Here is a 23796-nt window from a genome sequence, read left to right as displayed (position 1 = left end):
TTCCTTTGTCTTCAGCAGAGTTTGAGATCAATTAGTTATACTAGCTGATGTTTCTGTGTTGGTCACCAAAGGAGTAGAAAAAGAAGACAGCACCAGAGAAGACAAAAGGGGTTGCAGCAGACGGGGGAGGGGGGTGTCATTAGAGATTCCAACTGCACTCTCATCCCCTGGCAGTGCTAGGGATCAAACTTATACTCCTGTACACATTACCTCTGATCTACATCTCCAGCCCAGGGATAACACTCTTGAGAACTCTTTTACGGGGTGATATTTATGAAGGAAAAAAACAGAAAATGCCAATACACGACTCAGTTACATCATAGAAATTAAAAGGCTTTGGGATAGACTTGATCAAAATGGTCTTGAATTCCTCCCAAATGCTGTAATCACCCACCTAGGACAACTCCTATACTTGGCTGGTACACAAGGAATTTATCAGCGAGCAAACAAAGTGAGTTTGTCGAGAAAATATCCACGTTACAGTAACAACTAGGGCCAGTGAACCAGCTAGCTGATAAAAGGTGCTTGGCACATAGGCCTAGCTGCCAGAATCTGATCTCCAGGGCCCACAAAAAAGCTGACAGGGAGAAGACAAGGTTGTCCTCGGGCCTCAGCATGAAGTATCATGGCACTCGCACGCCTACACATACTTAGATACATCGTGTCCATGCCCACACAATAATGATATGATACATTTAACACCAAAAAAATATTGGCTGGGCGATGGTGGCGCACACCTTTAACCCCAGGACTCGAGAGGCAGAGGCAGGTCTCTGAGTTCGAGGCCAGCCTGGTCTACAGAGCGAGTTCCAGGACAGCCTCCAAAAACAATACAGAGAAACCCTGTCTCGAAAGAACAAACAAACCAGATCAGTCACATAAAGGCTTCAGACTGTGGCTAGGGCCCTCACTCCGGAGCTAGAACCCTGGCTGTTCGAATATAGACGCCCTTAGTAAAATAGAGCGAATAGCAAATATTTACCAAGTCATTAATGTGAAAGAGTACTCCGCACATGGGTGCAAGGCGTTTTTTATTGTTGAGCGCTGGAAGGGAAGACCACCGCTCGAATCCCGCAGAAACAGAAGCTCGGCCTCCGCCCTACCGCTGACCCTTGCCTCCGAGTGCTGAGGCTCCGCAATAGAGCGATCCGCCCAAAGACGGCAGGAGGTGCTACCGCCATGCGCCTGCGCGAAATGCCAACCGGCAGAAAGGCAGGAGACCTTACCCACCAGAGCGCACCTTGCACAGCCAGCAGAACGCCTCCCAGCGGCCGGAGGCCCTCCCGCCCCGGACACCGCCTCCCAGCGCCTCGCCTCGTCGCCGTCAGGAGGCGGCCAATAAGCGGAGAGCAGGAAGAGGCGGCGGCCTAAGGGGCCGCTCCAAACACCTACTTCGGACCAGTAGAGTCACAAGACGTGGGGAGGGCGGGGCTAATCTGACGACCCAATCCAAGATTTGAGGGCGGTTACATCCGGCACTCCCGCGGCTTTGACCCCGCCCTTCGCGCTGACGTAAACTCACGGACCTATAAACGCCTGAGCCACGGAGGGAGGGGGAAGGAGGCGGAGAGTGGGAGGAGGCGGAGAGAGGAAGGAGGCGTTGGCTGAGAAGGAAGAGGGAGGAGGGGCAGGGAAGTTCGGGCGGAGAAGAGGCCGGAGACTCCGAAGAAGACAACGGGAGGGTACGGTGGAGTTCCTCGCTGCCCAGCGGCCTTTCTGGATCCTTCTAGACACAAGCCAGTCAGGGACGGAGGAAAGGAGGAAGAGTCTTTTATGTCGGCGGACAGGGAAAGAGGCTCTATCCGTCACCGTTGCCTCACATCCGGGGCTTTGGACGGCAGGCTCCGCCCCCTTGCACCTTTCAAGGCTACCGGAGGCGTAGACCTCTTTAAATCTCCTTAAAGGGGTGGGCACCGAACTCGGCCGACTCCAACTCCAGCCTTAAAGGGGAAACCTGCCGAAGCTGACAAACAGAACTCCTGTTGGAAGAATTGGGGCAAGTGGAGTTTCCTACCTCCTGTCCCACGCAAGAAGTTCTTTCAATTCATTTTAAAGGGGAAGTGGCAGTTTGGAGGACTAGAAACTGAACTGCGATTTCTTGAAAGGGACGGCCTGCGGTTTGAAAGCCTCTGGACTCTTTAAAGGGGTGGCCTCTTTCAGCCGGAGGACTTAAGACACTTTTAAAGGGGAGGTCGCGCTTTCCGCCCCTTTTAAAGGGGTGGCCCTTCCTCTTCCTCTGGGAGACTTGCCTCGACCCCTGGCACGGGGCCGCCGCCGCACTAGACCCGCCGGACACGGTGGAGTCGTCTTAAAGGGGCCGGGGGCTGGACAGTTTGAGGCCTCGCCTTAAAGGGACGGCCGCTCAGTTTTCGTCGTCGCGGCCCCGCCAGCCCTACAGGGGGGGCCTTCAGGCTTGTCGCCCCGGGGGCGGCGCCGGCTCTCTGGGCCTTGGCCTTGGGGAAAGCCAGGGGCCGGCGGATCCTGTTTTAAAGAGGAAGCTGAAGCTCTCCCGTCCCTGTGCAAACGCCAGCACCGCGCTCGCGACCCCGGGCCTGCGGACAGGCCGCTTCGGGCCCCGCCGCCTCCGGATGCGGCGCTGAGGGCCGTCACCATGGAGACGGCCGCGGCCCCAGGCCCGGGCTGGGCAGCTGAGGGGGAGCGGCGGCGAAGACGTTGCTCGCGGCGAGACCGTGATCGGGAGCAGCGGCGCCGCCGAGGTCCAGGCGGTGACGCGCCCCGGGCCTTGTTGGCCGCCCCGCGCGGCTCTTCATCCTCGTCGTCACCGCCGCCGCCCGCCCGGCCCTGGTCGTCAGCTTCTTCTGGAGAGAGGCCTGGGGGCCTAAGACGGCGGCGACCCCGACCCAGACCTCGACCCCCAAGACCGCGAGCTCGGAAGCGGCCTGCCGGTTCCGGCAGCCGCGGAGAGGAAGAGGAGGAAGAGGAAGAGGGGGCCGCAGACGACGGGGAAGCCGAGGAGGAGCCTGAGGAGGAGGAGGAAGAGGAGGAAGACTTGATCGATGGCTTTGCCATCGCCAGCTTTGCCAGTCTTGAAGCCTTGCAGGTGTGTCCTGATAGGGTTCGGGGGTCTTTGAGAGAAGGGTCAGAAGGCAGAGAGAAGGATACAGCCCTCAGAGTGGAGAGGATTGAGGGGGCAGTGGTGACACCCCAAACCAGAGCAACCGGCTCCTCTGGCCTGGCTTCTGCCCCACCCTGGGGTGGGAGGAGGTAGAGCTAGTCTCTGGGGACTACCTAAGCTAGCCTGGCTGAGAGGCACTTGTGTGGCTTGGTCACCCTTTGAGAGTTGGGGAGCTTTCCTTTCTCCTACCACTTCAGTCCCACCTCCTCTTCCACAGAAGGATGCATCTCTTCAGCCCCCAGAGCGACTGGAACATCGGCTGAAGCATTCTGGGAAACGGAAGAGGGGGGGCTCCAGTGGGGCCACTGGGGAGCCAGGGGACAGCTCAGATCGTGAGCCTGGCCGGCCCCCTGGGGATAGGCCCCGCAAATGGCCCAATAAGCGAAGACGGAAAGAGGTGAGCCTGTCCCACATCTCAATCCTTCAGAATTCCTCAGTCAGAGTATCATTTGTGTAGATTGGTTTTCCATGAGCATCAAACTGCCAATCCTGAACAGTGATCCCAGGTTCCAGGAGCAGAAAGGAAGGCAGAGCATGGGACAGCAGCGCCTCTCTAGTCTAGGCCTGACAGCCACTTGACTACAGTCAGACTCACTTGCCTTTGCTTGTGCTATGTATACTACAAACATGATGATTGAAGAGACACATCAAAGATATTTGATTGAATTATAAATAAAGTAAATGTCCTGGCCCTTCCCTCTAGCTGGTGGCAACCTAGGGAGAAAGAAACAGTCAACAAGAGAACACCTAGCCTAGTTTGAGCAGCTGTGCAAGGCAGTGATCTGGGAGACAGCTATAAGAAGCTCTGCAGAACCCACATGAGGAAGCCGCTCATTCTGTCTGGGGGGATGGGCACAGGGTTGTGGTTAGGGAAAGCCCCCTAGAATGTCTTGGGCCCCAAAATAGAGTCAGAAGTTTGTTCAGGAAAGAAATGAAGAAAAGTTGTTTTGAACAAAATGTAAGGTGGGAGAACCTGGTGTATTAAGGAAATAGTAGGATCATTGGGAATGGAGGTGGGAAGTACCCAAAGAAAGGGCAAGAGAAAGGAATGGAGAGTAGAGTCTAAGTGTCCTTTAGTGCCTTGCTGGGAGATGTGGCTTTATACAGTGTCCTGGCCAGTCAGCCTCCCTTACTTTTGGATTCTGGTCTCTCTCAGGCCTTCTCCCGTCACTCTCTGGAAGCTGGATATATAGTAAGTGTTACCCACCTGTAATGGCCCTTCCCTTCCCCCTTGGGTCCGTGTGCTCTTCTATCTCCTGATATCTCTCTCTTTCCTTCTCAGTGTGACGCAGAGAGTGATCTGGATGAGAGGGTGAGTGGGGCTAGGACTTGTTGGGTGGGCATTGTTACACATGTTTAAATGGTCTGCAGCTTACAGAACTTCCACAAGCAGAGTGGGAGCATGGGTTGTAATGAACCAGGATTAAGTTTTGAGGAGGAAGGGAGGGAAGAAGGAGGTGTTGGGGTGAGGGATGAGGCCACTGTGTGTATGTGTCAGAGGACAACTTTCAGGAGTCAGTATAATCCTTTCACCATGTAGGCTCCAGGTGTGGAACTCAAGTCATCAGGCTTCCCAACAAGCGCCTTTACCTGCTGAATTATCTTGCTGGCCCTGGTTTTTTGTTGTTTGGTTTGGTTTGGTTTGATATGGGTTTGGTTGGTTGATTGTTTTGGTTTTTGTTTTTCATTTTAGTTTATGTATGGGTGTTTTGTCTGCATGTATGTCTGCGTATCACCTGTGTGCAGTGCCTGAGAAGGCCAGAAGAGGGTATCAGATCCCCTGGAACTGGAGTTACAGACAGACAGTTGTGAGCCTCCATGTGGGTGGTAGGAGTTGAACCTGGATCTTCTGGAAGGGCTCTTATCGATAATCTGTTTCTCCAAACATATACCCTGCTCCTCCACCCATTGTTTATAATGGTGGACATGACTAGGTAACCAGAGAATTGAAAATTTGCTTATTGGCCTAGCATCCTTCTCAGAACCTTTGAAGCCTCCACTAGCTTTCTCCAAGAATCCAAAGTGATTTTGGGACTGAATGGTCCTTCTTGTGGACATCAGCCTATTTGTATAATTTGAGTCTTGCAGTGAGGACACCAGACCACGGTTAATCAGTGCAGGTGCTCATCCTGGAAAGCATTCAGTTTCTTTTTTTCCCCCCCTCAAGGCAGGGTTTCTATGTATAGCTTTGGCTGTCCTGGAATTCGCTCTGTAGACCAGACTGGCCTCAAACTCACAGAGATCCACCTGCCTCTGCTTTCTGAGTGCTGGGAGACCACCACTCCCAGTCTATTTCAGTTTCTTATTAGTGACTTTTGGAAAATAATGTGCCCTTTGAGGTAATAATGTTCTACTTCTTTATTCCCATCAGCAACTACATTTGTGCACCCGTGTTTGTGTGTGTGTGTGTGTGTGTGTGTGTTGTGTGTTGTGTGTGTCTTAAAGTTTTAGACAGATTATGGTGGTCCACCTAAGGGGGTGGTCACTATCCAGTTTTAGCTAATTATAGTCACTTGAGAATGGGGGACCATTGTCAAAGGCCCTCAAGTCTGTTTTAACAAGGACTGTCCTCCCTCTGAGAGTATAACCAATTTAAAGGTGGGGGGGTTGTTTTATTTTGGTTTTTTGGGTTGTTTTTGGGGGTGATTGTTTTGTTTTTGCTAGTATTCACAAACATACAGATTTGCAAGCCAGATAGTGTTTTTTAAAGATTATTTTAGTAGGACCAGGCATGGTGATGTACATCTTTAGTCCCAGCATTCAGTAGTCAAAGGCAGATAGATGTCTGTGAGTTTGAGGCCAGCCAAGGCTACATAGTGAGACCCTGTCTCAAAACAAGCAAAAATATTATCTTAGTACTTTTTAATTGTGTATATGTGTCTGTACAAGTGAGTACAGATGCCTACAGAGGCCAGAGGTATGAAATTCCCCTGAAGGAGTTACAGACAGTTGTGAGCTACTTGACATGGGTACTAGGAATCTAACTTGTGTCCTCTGTAACAGCCAATACAAGCTCCTAACCACTTAGCCATTTTTGCAGCCTCCAGCAGTCAGTCTTAGCTGACATTTTTGCTTTGATCTGCTGTCATCTCTGCCATCCCTGCCTGGCATAGCAGATTTTTGGCCTCAGTACGCCACTTCCTTCTAAGCCCCCTAAAGCCCACATTCCAGTGGATCATAGCTAGGCTAATGAAATAGGCATTGCCACAACCACAGGTTCATAGCAGTCTCCAGAGGCTTAGTAACCTAACCTTTCTCTTACCTTTCTCTCCCAGGTCTCCGATGATGACCTTGACCCTTCCTTTACTGTCTCAACCAGCAAAGGTTGGTCCTAAGGTCTGGGATGGAAGCATGAAAGGGACATGGGTGAGCATGAACCTCTGCTGAGCATGTCTACCCTCCTGCCCTCACAGCCTCGGGTCCTCATGGCACCTTCAATGGGAACTGTGAAGCAAAACTGTCTGTGGTCCCTAAAGTGTCGGGCCTGGAGCGGAGCCAAGAGCAGCCCCCAGGGCCCGACCCGCTGCTAGTGCCTTTCCCCCCAAAGGAACCACCACCTCCACCAGCCCCTCGGCCTCCTGTCTCATCCCCTACACCCTTACCAGCTACCCCCAGTCTGCCACCCCCACCCCAGCCCCAGCTGCAGCTTCGGGTCTCACCCTTCGGTCTCCGCACGTCTCCCTATGGCAGCAGCCTGGACCTCAGCACTGGCGGGTGAGTGTGCAGGGGTCTGGTCTGATCTGGAAGAGCTATATTGTGTAACTGGGGCATGGAGTGAGTCTGACTTAGAGAGGATTCTGAGATTGGAAACATGGAGTGACACCGGGGAAAATAATTACTGCAGGGCTTACCTGAGCCCTTTATACATTCATGTACAGGGGAACCCAGTTTGTGCCTTTTCAAAACTGTATTTGCTGGTGAGAACTTTGTGTAAGGTGTCTGCTACAGATAATGTTGTTGGTAACATACTTTGGGAAATGCTGATGTGATGATTAACAATGCTGACTTCAGTGTCAGTCAGACCCTAGCTTAAAATTCTTGCACTGCCACTTACTGGCTATATGATTTTTGACAAGTCACTTGACCACTTTGAGCCTCAATTTCCTCTTTCTTGTGAGATGAAATAGTATCAGGACTTCTTTCTTAAAGCTGTTTTGAAGACTGATTCTGAGTGAATGCAGTGTTTCCCAAAGTGTGTACACTTGTCATTAGTGGGACATGGAGTGATTTCAGGTCTTGGCCTGGTAAACATTAAAATATTTAAAGCTAGCTGCTTTAGGAAAATACAATTAATACCTCAGTTGTTTTATTTAACATGTTACTGCTTAGGATAAGGCCAGGAAAAAAAAGTGAGTTATGTTATAGAAAAGGAATTGGTATAGTACAGATGGTTGCATGGCTACAGTAACACTGGGGAAGGTAATGCGACATGCTGGAGACTTGCATTGGCTCATAAAACAGATGCCAGCAGTTGCTCTACAGTAAGTACTCATGAAGGGTAAGAGTTAATGACACTACTGTTGTGGGTTACTCACTGTTGTTTGTCGTCATCATCATTGTTACTATTGAGAAAACTAAGGCTCAGAGAGGGGCAGTGACTTGCTCAAGGTCACCTAGGGTATTCATGGCAAAATGGGCATAGAGTTTAGGCTACCTAATTCACAGGACAGGATAATGTGGTACTGCTTCCACTGTCTTTGGTGGCCCATTGTAATTAAGCATCAAAATGAATGTTCTATGTTGTGCTGTGTTTGAGTCAGAAAAGGAGAGTCATATGGCAAGAGATGACAGAGGCATCTTTGTGAAAATCAGATCTAATGAGAAGGGGTTGTTGGGTGTGGGAGGTATCTCATCCTGAGACTGGGTTCTCTACAGGGAGTCCCTGGGGCCAAGTTCTACCATCTCCCGTATTGGAGAACCAAGGCCACAGCATCACCCAGGCTTTTGACCCATCCTGTTAGAGCTAGTACCTCCCATCCCCTCACTCATCTACCCACTTCTCTCCCCAGCTCTTCACGGCCGCCCCCCAAGGCCCCGGCCCCTCCCGTGGCTCAGCCTCCCCCCTCATCATCCTCTTCGTCCTCCTCCTCCTCATCTGCCTCCTCCTCGTCCGTGCAGCTCACCCACCGGCCCCCAACGCCCTCACTGCCCCTGCCTCTATCCACCCACAGCTTTCCTCCCCATGGGTTGCGCCCACCACCACCACCCCACCACCCCTCCTTGGTCTCCCCTGGCCCCACCCTGCCCCCACCCCCACCTCTGCTGCAGGTGCCAGGGCACCCTGGGGCCTCAGCCGCTAACGCCCTTTCTGGTGAGTTTGGGGTCCTGGCAGGGTGGAGTGGTGGGGGGCCATGGCCCCAAGCATGGGCTCAGTTGGCTTTGACAGAGACCAGGGGCCTGTGGAGGGAGTGGCGCAAGGCTAAAGGGAAGGCCAGTCACCTGGGCCCAAGGAGGCTAACTTGGTGGCATCAGATATTAAAGCCTTCTTCCCCTCCCCTCCCACAGAGCAGGACCTGATCGGCCAGGACCTGAACTCTCGCTACCTGAATGCCCAGGGTGGCCCTGAGGTGGTGGGGGCAGGGGGCTCGGCCCGGCCCCTGGCCTTCCAGTTCCACCAGCACAACCACCAGCACCAGCACACCCACCAGCACACCCACCAGCACTTCACCCCCTACCCCCCGGGCCTGCTGCCTCCCCACGGCCATATGGTGAGCTCCTCTTGGGCTGCTGCTGAGGCTCAGAGGCCTAAGGGAGGGTGTCTCCTGCAGGGGAAGGAAGATCCTGGGTCCCTGGCTGGCAGCTCACTCTTCCCTTCTCTTCCCTAGTTTGAGAAATACCCAGGAAAGATGGAAGGCCTTTTCCGGCATAATGTGAGTGTGTGTGAGGATGTGTGATGTGTGGGAATGTATGTATCAGTGGGGTTCAGTCTTCAACTCCAAAAGTAAGAGCCCTGAGTTTGGGAAAGCTCTTTGGGGGTATTAGGGTGGATTCCAAAGATGGGTAGATCAGACCTGGACTGCACTTCCACTCCCTGCTTGGACTAGTGCCCTTCTCTCCACAGCCGTACATGGCCTTCCCTCCCGCTGTGCCCGGGCTCCCTCCGGGTCTCCCGCCAGCTGTCTCCTTTGGCTCCCTGCAGGGGGCCTTCCAGCCCAAGGTGAGCTCCTGATCCAGAAACTACCACTTCCCATCCCTTACAGACATCCTGGACCTATATACCTTCCTCCCATCCCCAAAACTGTGTCTAGCCTCCTGCCCTCCCTTCTGGACCCAGGTTTTGCAAAGCCATGCTCCCTCTCCTGTCCCATTACCCAGCTTAATTTTAAACGCCTTTTAACTTGGCACTGGCTCTCCTATCTGATCCCTACACTCCCCTTTCCCAGAATACGAACCCTGAGCTGCCACCACGACTGGGGCCAGTGCTGAGCGGGCTCCCCCAGAAGGGGACACAGGTGAGGGGGGGCAGGTCAGGCCCTGGGGGAGTTGGAAGATATATTGAGGGGAGAGCAGAGTTGACTAGAGGAGGTTGAGTTCCTGACTTTTCTTAGCAATCCATGCTCAGGAGTCTAAGGAGAAAACTTTTGTATAACAGGTCTTCCCAGGGATGAGGAATAAAAGGTTGAGGACATTGTCCTAAGAATAAAGTAATGAACGGGGCATTAGTTTTGTATTTTAGTTTTGATTGGTGGTACTGGAGATTAAACCTAGGGCCTCATGAATACAGCCTACCACTGAGCTACATCTCTAGCAAGACAGTTTTTGTAGTGGTTTTCAAGTGTAAGTCACAGGATCCCCACACACACAGGTGGCATCCTACCAGGAGGTTCTGTCCGTTAAACAATGAAAAGATAAACTTATAAAGTGATCAGTTGTTCCCGTTCCTCACATGTCTCAGATCCCAGAGCTCTGAGAACACTGTGAAAAAAGTACAGAACATGTTGGATAGACTAAGTTTTCTAACTTCCTTAAACAGTACTCCCCCCTCCCCCAGCAAGGATTCCATGCATGAAGGACAGACTGCTCTCTGGTAGAGAAACCTGTCCTACCTAGCCATCCCAACAGAATATCACCCTAGAATTTGGCTCAGAAACCTGATGTAGAAGGAGCGATGCCTAGAGTGGGAGAAGAAATGGGAAAGGAGTTTTGACACTGAGGGAGCCATAGTCTCAGGGATATTGTGGGAAGGGTGCTGTAGAGATGTGACACTCAGGTCAGTGAAGAGATCTGAATCGCCTCCAATCTCTCCTTTACCATCCCCAGATCCCTGATCATTTCCGGCCACCTTTGAGGGTGAGTTTGGTGAGGATCTCAGGCTGCATGAGGCTGGGGGCTGGTTTCAAGGTGTTTGGCTGAGGGGGCTGGGGTCCTGCTTGGGTAAAATTAAGTTCAAGATGTGAAGGTAGCCAGATGTAAAACAATAGAAAGTACGAGGTTTTTAAGTCACAACCTGGGCTTAGATGTAACTGGCCATGGGACCTTGGGCAAAACAGTTTATCTCTCTGAGCCTCAGTTTCCTTAGGCTTTAAGATTAAGCTAGTCATCCCTCAGTTGTAGGGATGATGATTGAGGATGTTGTGTGGTAAGGCTCGGCCCAGGGCCAGGCCTGGAATGGGTGATGAGTGAACATTTTTCCTTCCCTTTCCCCTTTGGTCATCCTGGGGCGACAGAAACCAGGAAAGTGGTGTGCCATGCATGTGCGTGTGGCTTACATGATCCTGAGACACCAGGAAAAGATGAAGGTACTGGGACTGGAGGGCTCGGGAGGGTGGGTCTAAGAGTCAGGGGTTGTGTGAACTCTGGGTAGTGACTTTCAGCAAAGCTCAGAAAAATTTTAACAAGAAGCCTTTTCTATCCCCATCGCTGTCGAGCAGTTCTCTAGCCCCTAGGTTCTCTGCGTAGTTACTGGTGTGGTTAGAGAACATGCTGAAAGTAGTAGAAAGTACCTAAGTCTCCTTCTGGTACTAGGCAGCCCTCAGAGGGAAGCTAGGGGTAAGAGAGTAAGAGCCAGGGACAATCTAAGAATAGTAGGATAAAAAGGGGAAAAAATCTAGACCAGACTTAGCTCCTCACTGCCCCCTTCCCTATGTCCCTTGCAGGGTGACTCCCACAAGCTTGACTTTCGGAACGACCTCTTGCCCTGCCTTCCGGGGCCCTACGGGGCCCTGCCCCCTGGGCAGGAGCTCTCCCACCCGGCCTCCCTCTTCACTGCAACTGGTGAGTCTGGCCAGCCCTCTCAGAGCCGATAGCCCAATGTCCACCTTGCTCCCACGAGTCCTCATCAGATTCTCCCCCCTCTTTGCCCCAGGAGCCGTCCATGCTGCAGCCAATCCTTTCACAACAGCTCCTGGGGCCCATGGACCCTTCCTGAGCCCCAGCACCCACATTGGTAAGAGCCAAGAGAATTTGGGGTTTCCTATGCCCTGTTCTTAATATGGAAATAGATTTGGAAACCAGACCTAAGAAACAACTCAAGATGGGTAGATGGGATTTTATTTGCTTTGTGACCTTAGGCACTTACTGTCTCTACTCTGAACTGTGATTCCCTCTTCTGTGGAATGAGTATGGAAGGGCAGGATGGCTCCCACTCTGCCACTGCTGCTTCTGTCTCTGAAATAGCCAGTGATAGAGTGGGATAGAGTGGAGAAGACAGGCAGTGTAGGTCTAAGGGAGATCATAGCCTAGGGGACTTGAAAATTTCCTAGAGATTTAACCTGACTATAGGTAGAGAAAGGAGAGAGAGGGAGAGGAGGGGAGCATGAAGAGAGGGAGGGAGGGAGGGAGGGAGGGAGTTAAACCCATATAAAGGCTCTCATGGAGGGGTGGGCTAGTTAATTCTGACAGACAAATTTAAGATATGTATGAAGTTAAAATCAGACTGAGAAGGTATTACAGATAGGGTGAAGCCAGCAGAAGTCTTCAGGCTAGTAGTTTGCTACAGAACTGAGAGCTGCCAAAAGGTCTTAGATATCTGAAGTGGGGGTACAGACAAGAATTTGGCTTTTAAAAGTTAAGAGGTGCTGGGCGTTGGTGGCGCGCGCCTTTAATCCCAGCACTTGGGAGGCAGAGGCAGGCGGATCTCTGTGAGTTCGAGGCCAGCCTGGTCTACAAAGTGAGTTCCAGGACAGCCTCCAAAGCCACAGAGAAACCCTGTCTCGAAAAACCAAAAATAAAAAAAATAAAAGTTAAGAGGTACCCAGGCTGATAGTACTTTACAGCTAGATGACTTTTGGAAAGTCATCTCACCTCTCTGAGCATGGGAAATTGTCCTTTTTAGCCGGGCGTTGGTGGCACACGCCTTTAATCCCAGCACTCGGGAGGCAGAGGCAGGTGGAGCTCTGTAAGTTCGAGGCCAGCCTGGTCTACAGAGCGAGTTCCAGGACAGCCTCCAAAACAATACAGAGAAACCCTGTCTCGAAAAACAAAAAAAGAAAGAAATTGTCCTTTTTACTATGGAGATTGTAAAGAGGCTAAACAAAAGTGTCTGACCTGGCACAAGAAATGCTCAGTACATGGTTGTTAAAATAAGTCACTAGGAGCTGTTATACATGCCTTTAATCCCAACACTGGGGGAGGTAGAGGCAAGTGGATCTCTGTGAGTTCCAGGCCATCCAGAACGATGTAGCAAGATCCTGTTTCAAAGAACAAATACCAAAAATCTAAGCCGCTAAGACTCTAGCCTGGTTACTGACCTGCCTTTTCCCCACCGTTTCTTTGGGCTTGCTCAAAGTTGGCTGCCCTGTGCTCTGACTAGTTTCCCTTTCCTCCCACAGATCCCTTTGGGCGTCCCACAAGCTTCGCCTCTTTGGCTGCCCTCTCCAACGGGGCCTTTGGAGGCCTGGGCAGCCCCACATTCAGTGAGTGCTGGCCAGGGTGGGAAATGAAAAGTGGGACTGCAGCAATGGGTCTATGTGCCCAAGCTGGGCCTGTGAGGTTTTCTCTGGAGTGCTCCCCTCCCGGCCTCTGTCACTTTCTACTCTACCTTCTACCCAGACTCCAGCGCCGTCTTTGCCCAGAAAGAAAGCCCAGGAGCCCCACCAGCCTTTGCCTCCCCACCAGACCCATGGGGCCGCCTACACCGCAGTCCTCTTGCCTTTCCTGCCTGGGTCCGACCCCCTGAAACTGCCCGGACACCGGGCTCAGACAAGGAACGACCTGTGGAGCGAAGAGAGCCCTCTGTCACCAAGGAGGAGAAGGACAGGTATGTCCTCTACATAACTACAACCCTACCCACTCCAGTGCTGTCAGCCACAGGAATTCCTTCATTCTGTCCCCTTGTACCTGCCCACCTACCCCACCAGGGACCTCCCTTTCTCACGGCCCCAGCTGCGAGTTTCTCCTGCTACTCCTAAAGCCAGGGCTGGCGAGGAAGGAGCCCGACCAGCCAAAGAGTCTGTGCGGGTAAAAGAAGAGCGAAAAGAAGAGGCTGCTGCTGCCGCTGCCGCCGCCGCTGCCGCTGCAGCTGCTGCTGCTGCCGCTGCCGCCGCCGCTGCTGCAACCACTGGGCCTCAGGGCCTTCACTTGCTTTTGGAGAGGCCCCGGCCACCCCCTTTTCTTGGCCCTAGTCTGCCAGAGCGCTGTGCAGGCTTCCCAGAGCCAACTTGGTTGGCAGGGCCCCCACGCCTGGCCAGGCCACCACGCTTCTATGAGGCAGGTGAGGAGTTGACTGGACCAGGGGCCATGGCTGCTGCCCGCCTCTATAGTCTAGACCCTGCTCATCCCCTGCTATATAGCCGTTTGGCTCCTCCACCGCCACCTACTGCGACTCCGGGAACCCCTCACCTTCTCAGCAAGACCCCACCAGGAGCCCTTTTGGGAGCACCACCACCTCTTGTGCCCGCCCCCCGGCCCAGTTCCCCACCTAGGGCCCCTGGCCCAGCCCGGGCTGACAGGTGAGGAGGGGTGAGGGGCAGGAGCAAAGCTCCACCCCCTTTCCCCATTCCTTGTGACAAAGTCCTAGGGCTGAAGTTTTTAAGCCAGGTTTGGAAGGCAAAGGTCACAATCTCATGGCCATCTCTGAAGTCATGGACCTGGGAATAGAATCCCCAACCCCCCTGCCCCCCACCCCCGCAAGGTCAAGTATCTCTTGGACTGTGGGGACACTGGGAGGACAGAGGTCATAAGCCTCTAGAGAGAGAAGTGTGTGTGTGTGTGTGTGTGTGTGTGTGTGTGTGTGTGTGTGTGTACGCGTGCGTGCGTGCGCACGCGCGCATGAGGGGGTCATTTCAGAGGTTATGGCTCATGACCTAAGGTGCACCAATGCCCCCTCTAAGGGCCTCTAGGCCCTTGGCCTGCCTCCCCAAGGGCTCACTAAGCCAGAGGCCAAAGTGCCCCCCCTCCCTTTCACCTAACACCCAAGTTCTCACGCCTTCCTAGGGCTGAGGAAGGAGGAACTAAAGGAAAAGGGGTTCCATGTACATATTTATCACCCCTTCCACAAATGCCCCAGACCTTTTGTACATTTTTACAGGGGTGCCCCTCCCAACAATCCCCTTCCTGGTTAATTAAATCCTCAGACTGGTGCTGTGTTCCTAGCCTCTGGCCTCTCTGTAGGGGGAGGGTGTCCCAGGGGAAGAGCCTGGAGGGGACAGACAGGAACCCTGGGCTTGACCCTGGGTATGTGGGGTCCAGCAGGAAGTAGACCAACAGGGAAAGGGACCTAGAATCTAGGATGGAGGGAAGGGCAAACACTATTTGGCTGTCAGCCCAGGTTCCCTCAGACCTATTCTATTCATTCTGTGTGGCCCATAGCTCTAAAAGGCTCAGACCCCTCTTAATGGCTAAGTCCCTGCCACCACAACCCTATTTCCAAGTGCTCCCAGGACTCCTGGGCCCTGTTCTACAGAACCCTGTCCCAAACTAAGGGAGAGGTGGCCAGAGAAGGTCACCATGAAACACACACCAAAGAAGGGGGTTGGTTCAGGGGTGGGCAACACAGGCAGCTTCTTCAGCAGCCTCCCAGCAGCAGCCCCAGCCTTCCCAAAGCAGCAGCACCTCCAGGCTGGGGCCCAACTAGAAGGCAGGGCTCAGTTTAACAAGACCGGAACTTTGACTTTTTCCTCAGTGGGGCTTATTCTGTAACATGACTTGCGAATATTTATATAAAAATGAGTGTTACAATGAGACACCCCCACCCCCCTGGCTCCTCTTTCAGTCTGTGTGAGTTGTCTGGCATGGGTTGGACTGGGTCCCAGAATGAGGAAGGAATGAGGACAATACTGGCCATGTCCTGATTGAGGGTTTTTGCCCCTCCCTCCTACCTGGGAAGCTTTGCCACTTCTGAATGAATGGGTGAGTTGGTAAATGATGGGTATTGACTTTTTCAAATACATTAGATTCAAACAATGCAGAGAGACACTGAACTATCCATAGGGGTAGTCACTATCAGTTATTTGGTGTGTATTTTCTTTTTACCTATGCATATATGTTAGAAAGGACCCACAGTTTTCATAGATACATCATTTTTGCCAACACAGCATTGTCATTGCAAAACAAACACATGAACACAAAATGCAGAGGAAAAGTGCCTCATAATCCCAGCTCAGAAAACCACTGTTTTAAAAAGCCAGCTGTATGACTGGGCATGGTGGCACATGTCTTTAATTGCCCTGTGCTTTGGAGGCAGAAGCAGGTGGATCTCTGAGATGAGGCCAGCCTGGCTTACAAAGTTGAGTTCCAGGGCAGCCAGAGATAGAATATTAAGATTCTATCTAAGAGAGAGAAGGGGGGTGGGGGGGAAGCAGCTGTGTATATAGCTCTGAGAGATAGGTCAGTTAAGAGCACTTGGCGGCAGGGCAGGGCATGGTGGTGCATGCTTTAATCAGGCAAGCCTAGTCTACATGGATAATTCTAGAACAGCCAGTGCTACATAATGAGACCCTGTCTCCCAAAAAACAACACACCCACAAAATTTGCTGCTTTTTCAGGGGATCTGTATTTGGTTGCCAGCGTTCACAATTGTTCACAACTATCCATAACTCCAGTTCCAAGGTATCCATTGCCCTCTTCTGGCCTCTGAGAATTTCAGCTGTGTATGTTGTGCAGACATATACACGCAAGCAAAACACTGATAAACATAATGTTTGCTTGGTTTTTAAGACAGGGTTTCTCTGTGTAACAGCCCTGGCTGCCCAAGAACTCATTCTATAGACCAGGCTGGCCTTGAATTTACAGAGATCTACTTGCCTCTGCCTCCAAACTGCTGGCATTAAAGGTGTGCCACCACCACCTGGCTCATAATTAAACAAAATGTACTAAAATTTGGGGCTAGAGAGTGATGGCTCAGCAGTTTAGAGCACTTACTAGTCTTGCAGAGAACTTGGGTTTGACTTCCAGCATCTTCCTGGGAGCTTGCAGCCATCTGTAACTTCAGTTCCAGAGGATTCATTGCTTTCTTCTGGTATCCTCAAGTATCAAGCATGCACATGGCATACATCAATCTCTGCGGGCAAAACATTTATAAACAAAAGCCTTTAAAAATAATAAAAATGAAACTATAATCTTTTTAAAGCTCTAAGTGGGGGCACATGTTTTTAATCCCAGACAGAGGCAGGGGTTTGAGTTCAGTTATACTGTGACTCAAAAACAAAACGAACAAAAAAAAACCCGGCATGGTGATAATGCCTGTGATCCCAACAGGAATACTGATTCAAGGCAGCCATGGCTACACAGTTCCATACCAAGGTCCTAGTCCAAGGAAAACTTAACTGGTAGAGTGCTTGCCCAGCATATGCAAAGCCCTGGGTTGGAAGGATCCTCAGTACCTGTGAAACAAGTTAGGGGAAGGTGCACTGCAAAGGTAAAGAAAATTAGAAACCTAGGGGCCTATGGTAAGATAGGAAAAATATGAAACTACACATTAATTCAGAAAACCATTGTTCTTAGACCTTGATTCCTCCAGTTATTTTTGTGACTGCTTAAAATATTTTGAAAAATGAGACTGATCCGTTGATCCAACTTTGAACCCCGTTTTATACTCGGCTTCTTTTTCCATGTTTCAAGCATGGTATCACTAAATACCCCAGGCTAGCCTTTGTTGTCCTGCCTCGGTCCTGCCTTGGCCTTCCAAGTGCTGGGATTCTAGGCTTGAGCCACCATACTTAAGTAAAAATTTTACCAGGGTATATCTAACCTTCCCCAGGTATTTTCCCATGCATACTTCTGATATTCCAATTGGGGTCCTTTCGATGTCTTGAGTTCTGCCTCCCTTCTCTGTTTCTACCTCTCGCCACCACCCAATTCAGAAAGCTCCCTTCTCCTCTTAATTGATTTTGAGTCTGAGCTGCTATGGTTTTTTTCTTGTTTGTTTTGTTGGGTTTTTTGGTTTTGTTTTGTTTTGTTGGGGGGGGTTGTTTTGGTTTGGTTTGGTTTTTGGTTTTTCGAGACAGGGTTTCTCTGTCCTGGAACTGGCTCTGTAGACCAGGCTGGTATCGAACTCACAGAGATCCACCTGTCTCTGCCTCCCGAGTGCTGGGATTGAAGGCATGCACGGCTGCCGCCACCACCCAGCACCATTTTTTCTTTAAATCGCCATTGGCTTCATCCATTGTGCCAGGTCTAAACTAGTAGCGGGGACAATCCCAGCCTACCTAGCACTTAGCTTTCCATTATGAGAAAAACAGCAAACATATACTGTGTGAAGAAAATTAAAGCACTTTGTGCGTACCTGGTGCTTCAGAAGGCCAAAAGAGGATGTTAGATTCTCTGAAACTGGAGTTAAGATGGCTGTGAGCCTCCATATGGATGCTGAGAATGCAAAGAATTTAAGAGCTGCCTTTTTTGTCTATAATCTCCTAGTCACCAACCCCATTGATTTCTCTTTGCAAGCTTTGATCAGTGCTCTGGTCAACATTTAGGGAAAACTAGGCCAAAATTAGTTCCCATAGAAAGACTGATGTTAGGAAATGGATTTTGCTAGAACCTCAGCATACTAGCTATTAAGAATATTAAGGTGCTGGCCGGGCAGTGGTGGCACACGCCTTTAATCCCAGCACTCGGGAGGCAGAGGCAGGTGGATCTCTGTGAGTTCGAGGCCGGGCTGGACCGATAGCCTCCAAAACAATACAGAGAAACCCTGTCTCGTAAAAACCAAAAAAAAAAAAAAGAATATTAAGGTGCTGGGCAGTGGTGGTACATGTTTTTAATCCCAGCACTTGGGACAGAGGCAGGCAGATCTCTGAGTTTGAGGCTAGTGTGGTCTACAGAGTGAGTTATAATAGAGCCCAAGCTACCCAGAGAACCTTGTATCAAAAAAAAAATATATATATATAATATTTGGAGGCTCAGCAGTTAAGAGCACAGGCATGGTGCATACTTTTCATCCCAGCAATCCGAAAGCAGAGGTGGAGTTCAAGGCCAGCCTAGTTTACAGAGTAAGTTCCACAACAGTCAGGGATACACAGAGAAACCATCTTGAGAAGCAAATACAAATGCTGCTTTTGCAGAGGGCCCACATTGAATTCCCAGCACATACATGGCAGCTCACACCCATCTGTAACTTCAGTCTTGGTAGATCAGCATCCTCTTCTGACCTCTAGGGGCACCATACAGGACTGTGGTACACAGATACACACTCGGGCACATAGTGCTGGGTGTGTTGGCACATGCCTTTAATCTCAGCAGTTGGAAGGCAGAAACACATAGATGTCTGAATTGGAAGCCAGCTAAAACTACATTATGAGACTGTCACAACAAAATAGCCTCAGTGTGTGGTGTGTGTGTGAGAGAGAGAGCTGGGCAGTAGTGATGCACGCTTTTAATCTCAGCACTCAGGAGGCAGAGTCAGATGGATCTCTTGTGAGTGCAAGGCCAACCTGGTCTACAGAGTGAGTTCAGGACTGGCTCCAAAGCAATACAGAGAAACCCTGTCTGAAAAACCAAAAATAAAAAAGTGTGTGTGTGATTTTGAGTGGGGATTGAGAGATGGCTCCAGAGTTAAATTCCCAGCATCCACATCAGGTGGCTCATAACCATCTGTAACTCCACATCCAGGGTCTCTGGCTTCATGGGCACTTGCACTCAAACATACCCAAATGTGCACACACAATATAAAATAATGAAAATAAAGAGTATAAACTGGGCATTGGTGGCACACACCTTTAATCCCAGCACTCGGAAGGTAGAGGCAGGTGGATCTCTGTGAGCTTGAGGCCAGTCTGGTCTACAGAGTGAGTGCCAGGACAGGCTCTAAAGCTACAGAGAAAACCTGTCTTGAAAAACAAAAAGCAAACAATATATATGTAATTTTGGTTCAAGTGTGATAACACATGCCTATAATCTGAGCACTCAAGGGGGGGAAGGGGTGTCTCTGAGTTCAAGGCTACTTGGTCTACATAGTGAATGCCAGGCAAGTCAAGGCTACATAGTAAGACCTTGCCTAAAATTCCAAACAAAACCCACAGATTCATGTATACATTTTATTCTTTTGAGACAGTCTCTTCATAGCCTATCTCAAACTTTGAATCCTCCTGCCTCAGACTCCCACATGCTACTGTATCCAGCGGGTAGCTATATAATCTTGGGGTGGTGGTACTGTGTGTGTGTTTCTCTAACAGCCTGGCTGTCCTGAAACTCACTCTGTAGATGAGGCTGGCCGTGAACTCACAGAGGTCCACCTGCCAATGCCTCCCAAGTGCTAGGATTAAAAGCGTTTGCCACCACCGCTCAGTTTATAAATGATTCTTATTTTGTGTATATGAATTTTTTCTCCATGTGTATTGGTGCACCACATATATGCTGTGCTCTCAGGAACCAGAAGAAGGCATCAGATACTCTGACACTAGATTACAAATAGTTTCCAAATGCTCTTGAGCATTCTACTATTTCTATGTTAAATTATTCTTATTTGTAAAATATAAGGTTTTTATTTATTTTTAGGCAGAATCACTTTTAGCCCTTGGCTGGCCTTGAGTTCAATATATAACTGATGATGACCTTGAACAACTTCTTTCTCTCTCTCTGTGTGTGTGTGTGTGTGTGTGTGTGTGTGTGTGTGTGTGTGTGACAAGGTCTCTCATTGAGTAGCTAGGTCTAGCTGACCTGAACTCTCTATATAGATCAGGCTAGCCTTAAACTTGTAGTACCACTGTACCTAGTTTTACAGGGTCATGGAATCATACTCGGGTTTGTGCACTATAGACAGGTATTCTACCAACTGAGTTACATTCCTGTCTTATTTGCTTTTAGAGACTAAATATGGCCAACCCTGATGTTAAACACTATATCCTCCTGCTGTGCCCCTCAAGTACTAGGATTATAAATATATGCCACTGTGTCAAGTTCAAGTATTTAAAAAAAAAAAACAAATTGAAGTGACTGAGGGAAGTGTGTACTGTGCAAGCTTGAGGAAGGACCTGAGTTCAATTTCCAGAGCCCGTGTTAAAGAGCCACATGGTCTTCAGGCCAGTGAGATACTCTCTCTCAAAAAATAAGGTGATGAGCCGGGCGTTGGTGGCGCACGCCTTTAATCCCAGCACTCGGGAGGCAGAGGCAGGCGGATCACTGTGAGTTCGAGACCAGCCTGGTCTACCGAGTGAGTTCCAGGACAGGCTCCAAAACAACACAGAGAAACCCTGTCTCGAAAAACCAAAATAAATAAATAAATAATGTGATGGTTCCAGAGAAACAGCATTGGAGGCTAACTTATTGCCTCCCTGCAAATGTATATACACAAACAAAACAAGTTCTCTTGAAGCTACTTGTGGTGTGTGTATGTAATCCGAGAATTTGAGAAGCTGAGGCAGGAGGATTGTAAGTTTAAGGACAGCCTGGAATATATGTACAATGCGGCAAAGAAATAAAGGGAAGGAAGGAAGGAAAGAAAGGAAACCCTGTCTTGAAAAAAAGTGGATTAAGGTTCCTTTGACTAAGAACCAGATATAAAACTGCATGGGTAGGGTCTAAGTCACTGACCTGCTCAACACAAATACAAAAGATTGTTTTGACTCTTAATGGCTAGAAAGATGCCTCACAGGTTAAAAGTACTTGCTGTTTTTACAGGTTCTGTTCCTAGCAGCCACATGGAGGTTCACAATAGTCTTTGTTTTTTTTTTTTAAGATTTATTTATTACATATACACCAGATTGAATTGTAGATGGTTGTCAGCCACCATGTGGTTGCTGGGAATTGAACTCAAGGCCTCTGGAAGAGCAGTCAGTGCTCTTAACCTCTGAGCCACCTCTCTGTGGCGCCAGCACCACAAGCAACTCCAAGGTATCAGGAAAAGAGAGACAAGACGTCCATTTGTTTGTACTAAGAGAATGCATGTGTTGTCTTTATTGCCAGGAGTGTGTGTGTGTGTGTCTTCATTGCAAGTGCTAAGAGGTCTCTCCCTTGTAGGAGGGAGGAGCTTTTTATATAGGTTTACAGCACAGTGGAAAAAACCCCAGGTAGAAGAGATCATTGTTTTCCTCCTGCTGAATGTTGATGTCAGAGGGTTAAGGCCAGGGCAGTAAGCCAGGACTAGAAAACAGAAAGCACTTGGACTGGAAAACAAGTTGCACTTGTAGGCTGACCAGCAACTCACAGAGACCCCATGGGGCTGGGGCCCAACACTCTCCAGCCCCTAGTCTTCATTTTTTGAGACAGAGTTTCTCAATAGTTTTGGAACGTGTCCTGAACTTGTTCCTTAGACCAGGGTGGCCTCGAACTCACAAAGATCTACCTGCCTCTGCCTCCCAAGTGCTGGGATCAAAGATTTGCGCCACCACTGCCTGCCTGGCTTCACGATATTAATTCTAGTTCCAGAGGACCTGATGCCCTTTTTCCTGGCACCAGACATGCACATGATGCAAATACATGTAGGCAAACACTCACACACACACACACACACACACACACACACACACACACACACTCACACACACACACAAAACGGGCTGGAGGGATGGATAGCTGCACAGTTAAAAGCACCCACTTCTCCTGCAGAGGGCCCGAGTTCAGTTCCCAGTACCCATGTCAGGCAACTCATAACCATCTGCTCCAAGGAAACCCAAAGCCTCAGGCCACCTGCATTCACACACACACAACAACAACAACAAAAAAATACTGTTTAAAACAATGAATGCCTCTAATCCCAGTACTCTGGTGCAGGAGTTCAAGGTCATCCTCAGTCCTCAGCTACATAGAACGTCCCAGGCCAGCAAGGGATATGTGAGGCCATGTTGGGGGGTGATTAAGGGCCTGAAGAGATTGTTCAACAGTTAAGAGTACTTGTTGCTCTTGCAGAGGCAGGGGATCTCTGTGAGTTCTAGGTCAGCACAAGCTTTTAATACCAGCGATTGGGAGGCAGAGGCAGGCTGGTCTACAAGTTCCAGGATAGCTGGGACTGTTACACAGAGAAAGCCCATCTCAAAACAAAACAAAAAAGGGGGGGGTGCCCAGAAGCCCAGCTTTGCTGTGTGAATATGTAAGGAAGTGTCCAGGGCCTGACCCAGAAAGTGTTCAAAGAATGATTGTTGTGCTTGTAAGATAAACCTGATAGCCTGAGTTCAGTCCCCAGGCTCATGCGGTGGAAGGACAGAACCAACTCCTGAAAGATGTGTGGGTATATACATACACATGCATATTCACACAAAACAAAAATATATTTTAAAAAGGAAAGGGAAATGGGATGACTCAGTGGATAAAAAGCTCTTGCCGGGCTGGAGAGATGGCTCAGAGGTTAAGAGCACTGACTGCTCTTCCAGAGGTCATGAGTTCAATTCCCAGCAACCACATGGTGGCTCACAACCATCTGTAATGAGATCTGGTGCCCTTTCCTTGCTTGCAGACATACATAGAGGCAAGATGTTGTATTCATAATAAATAAATAAAATCTTTAAAAAAAAAAAAAAAGCTCTTGCCACTGAGAACTTGAGTTTACTCCTATGAACCATACGATGGAAGGTGAGAATCAGCTTCCAGAAGTTCTCTGGCCTCCATGTCCTGTGGCACTGATGCCTGCATACACATAAATAAAAATATAGTATTTTTTAAATGATTGCTATCCTTCCTTGCAATGTCTTTCTGATTAGAAACTCAAGAAGCAGATTTGAGAGCCATGATGAAAGAGAATATTGACCTACATGCAGTTTGTGTGGGAAGCACATCTTTCAAAATTGGCTTTGAGGTGGGCAGAATCTCTCGGGTTGCAGAAGGAAGGGGGCTGAAAGTTTTGACACCAGAGTCCTCCATTGCTTGCCAGTTCTATGACTTATAGTCTGTTTCTGGTGGGAAAACAAAGAAAACAGGACCCTATCTATATACGGGTACCTGTGACACATGGGATAACTAATGCATATAACTAAAAGGGGCTTAGCACAGAACTTAGTACATAGAAAAATTAAACCGGCTGTATTTTTTTTTTGACCTTTCGAGACAGGGTTTCTCTGTATTGCTTTGGAACTTGTCCTGGAATTTGCTCTGTGCAAAGGCTGGCCTGGAACTCAGAGATCTACCTGCCTCTGCCTCCAGAGTGCTGGGATTAAAGGCGTGCCCCACCAAAGCCCAGTTAAACTGGCTGTAGTTTAAAAGATTAGAAATGAAGCAGCTCTGGGGATATAACCAAGTTTGTAGAATCCTTGCAGGAAACTCTGGGCTGAATCCCCAGCACCACATAAGACCAGCCATACACAGGTTGGTGGTGGCTCACACCTTTAGTTCCAGCACTCAGGAGGCAGAGGCCG

General features: G+C 49.7%; 1 protein-coding gene and 1 long non-coding RNA gene across 3 annotated transcripts; one reads left to right on the top strand and one right to left on the bottom strand.

The window, feature by feature from the left end:
- Positions 1-1014: 1014 nt before the first annotated feature.
- LOC121142892 lies at positions 1015-1577 on the bottom strand. Its single transcript, XR_005880018.1, has 2 exons — positions 1393-1577; positions 1015-1185 (listed from the first exon to the last, which is right to left on the bottom strand). It is a non-coding gene; the product is annotated as an uncharacterized LOC121142892 (long non-coding RNA).
- A 49-nt stretch (positions 1578-1626) lies between these two features.
- On the top strand, positions 1627-15258 carry Fbrs (fibrosin). Of its 2 annotated transcripts, XM_005063384.4 has the most exons (18): positions 1628-3061; positions 3354-3533; positions 4293-4328; positions 4419-4448; positions 6412-6460; positions 6550-6850; positions 8146-8447; positions 8642-8844; positions 8962-9006; positions 9198-9293; positions 9520-9588; positions 10397-10426; positions 10804-10875; positions 11233-11350; positions 11442-11522; positions 12907-12990; positions 13127-13334; positions 13435-15258. In XM_005063384.4, exons 1-18 carry the CDS (start codon positions 2612-2614, stop codon positions 14027-14029), a joined length of 2949 nt encoding a protein of 982 aa, XP_005063441.2. In that variant the 5' UTR covers positions 1628-2611; the 3' UTR covers positions 14030-15258. The 2 variants fall into 2 exon arrangements, with proteins under 2 accessions (XP_021084413.1, XP_005063441.2); XM_021228754.2 differs by lacking the exon at positions 8962-9006 and having other exon boundaries at positions 1627-3061.
- The last annotated feature ends 8538 nt before the right edge of the window (positions 15259-23796 follow it).

The sequence above is a fragment of the Mesocricetus auratus genome, unplaced genomic scaffold, assembly GCF_017639785.1.
Source record: "Mesocricetus auratus isolate SY011 unplaced genomic scaffold, BCM_Maur_2.0 Super-Scaffold_4256, whole genome shotgun sequence".
Lineage (NCBI taxonomy): Eukaryota > Metazoa > Chordata > Mammalia > Rodentia > Cricetidae > Mesocricetus > Mesocricetus auratus.
This window is presented reverse-complemented; position numbering and strand designations above follow the sequence as displayed.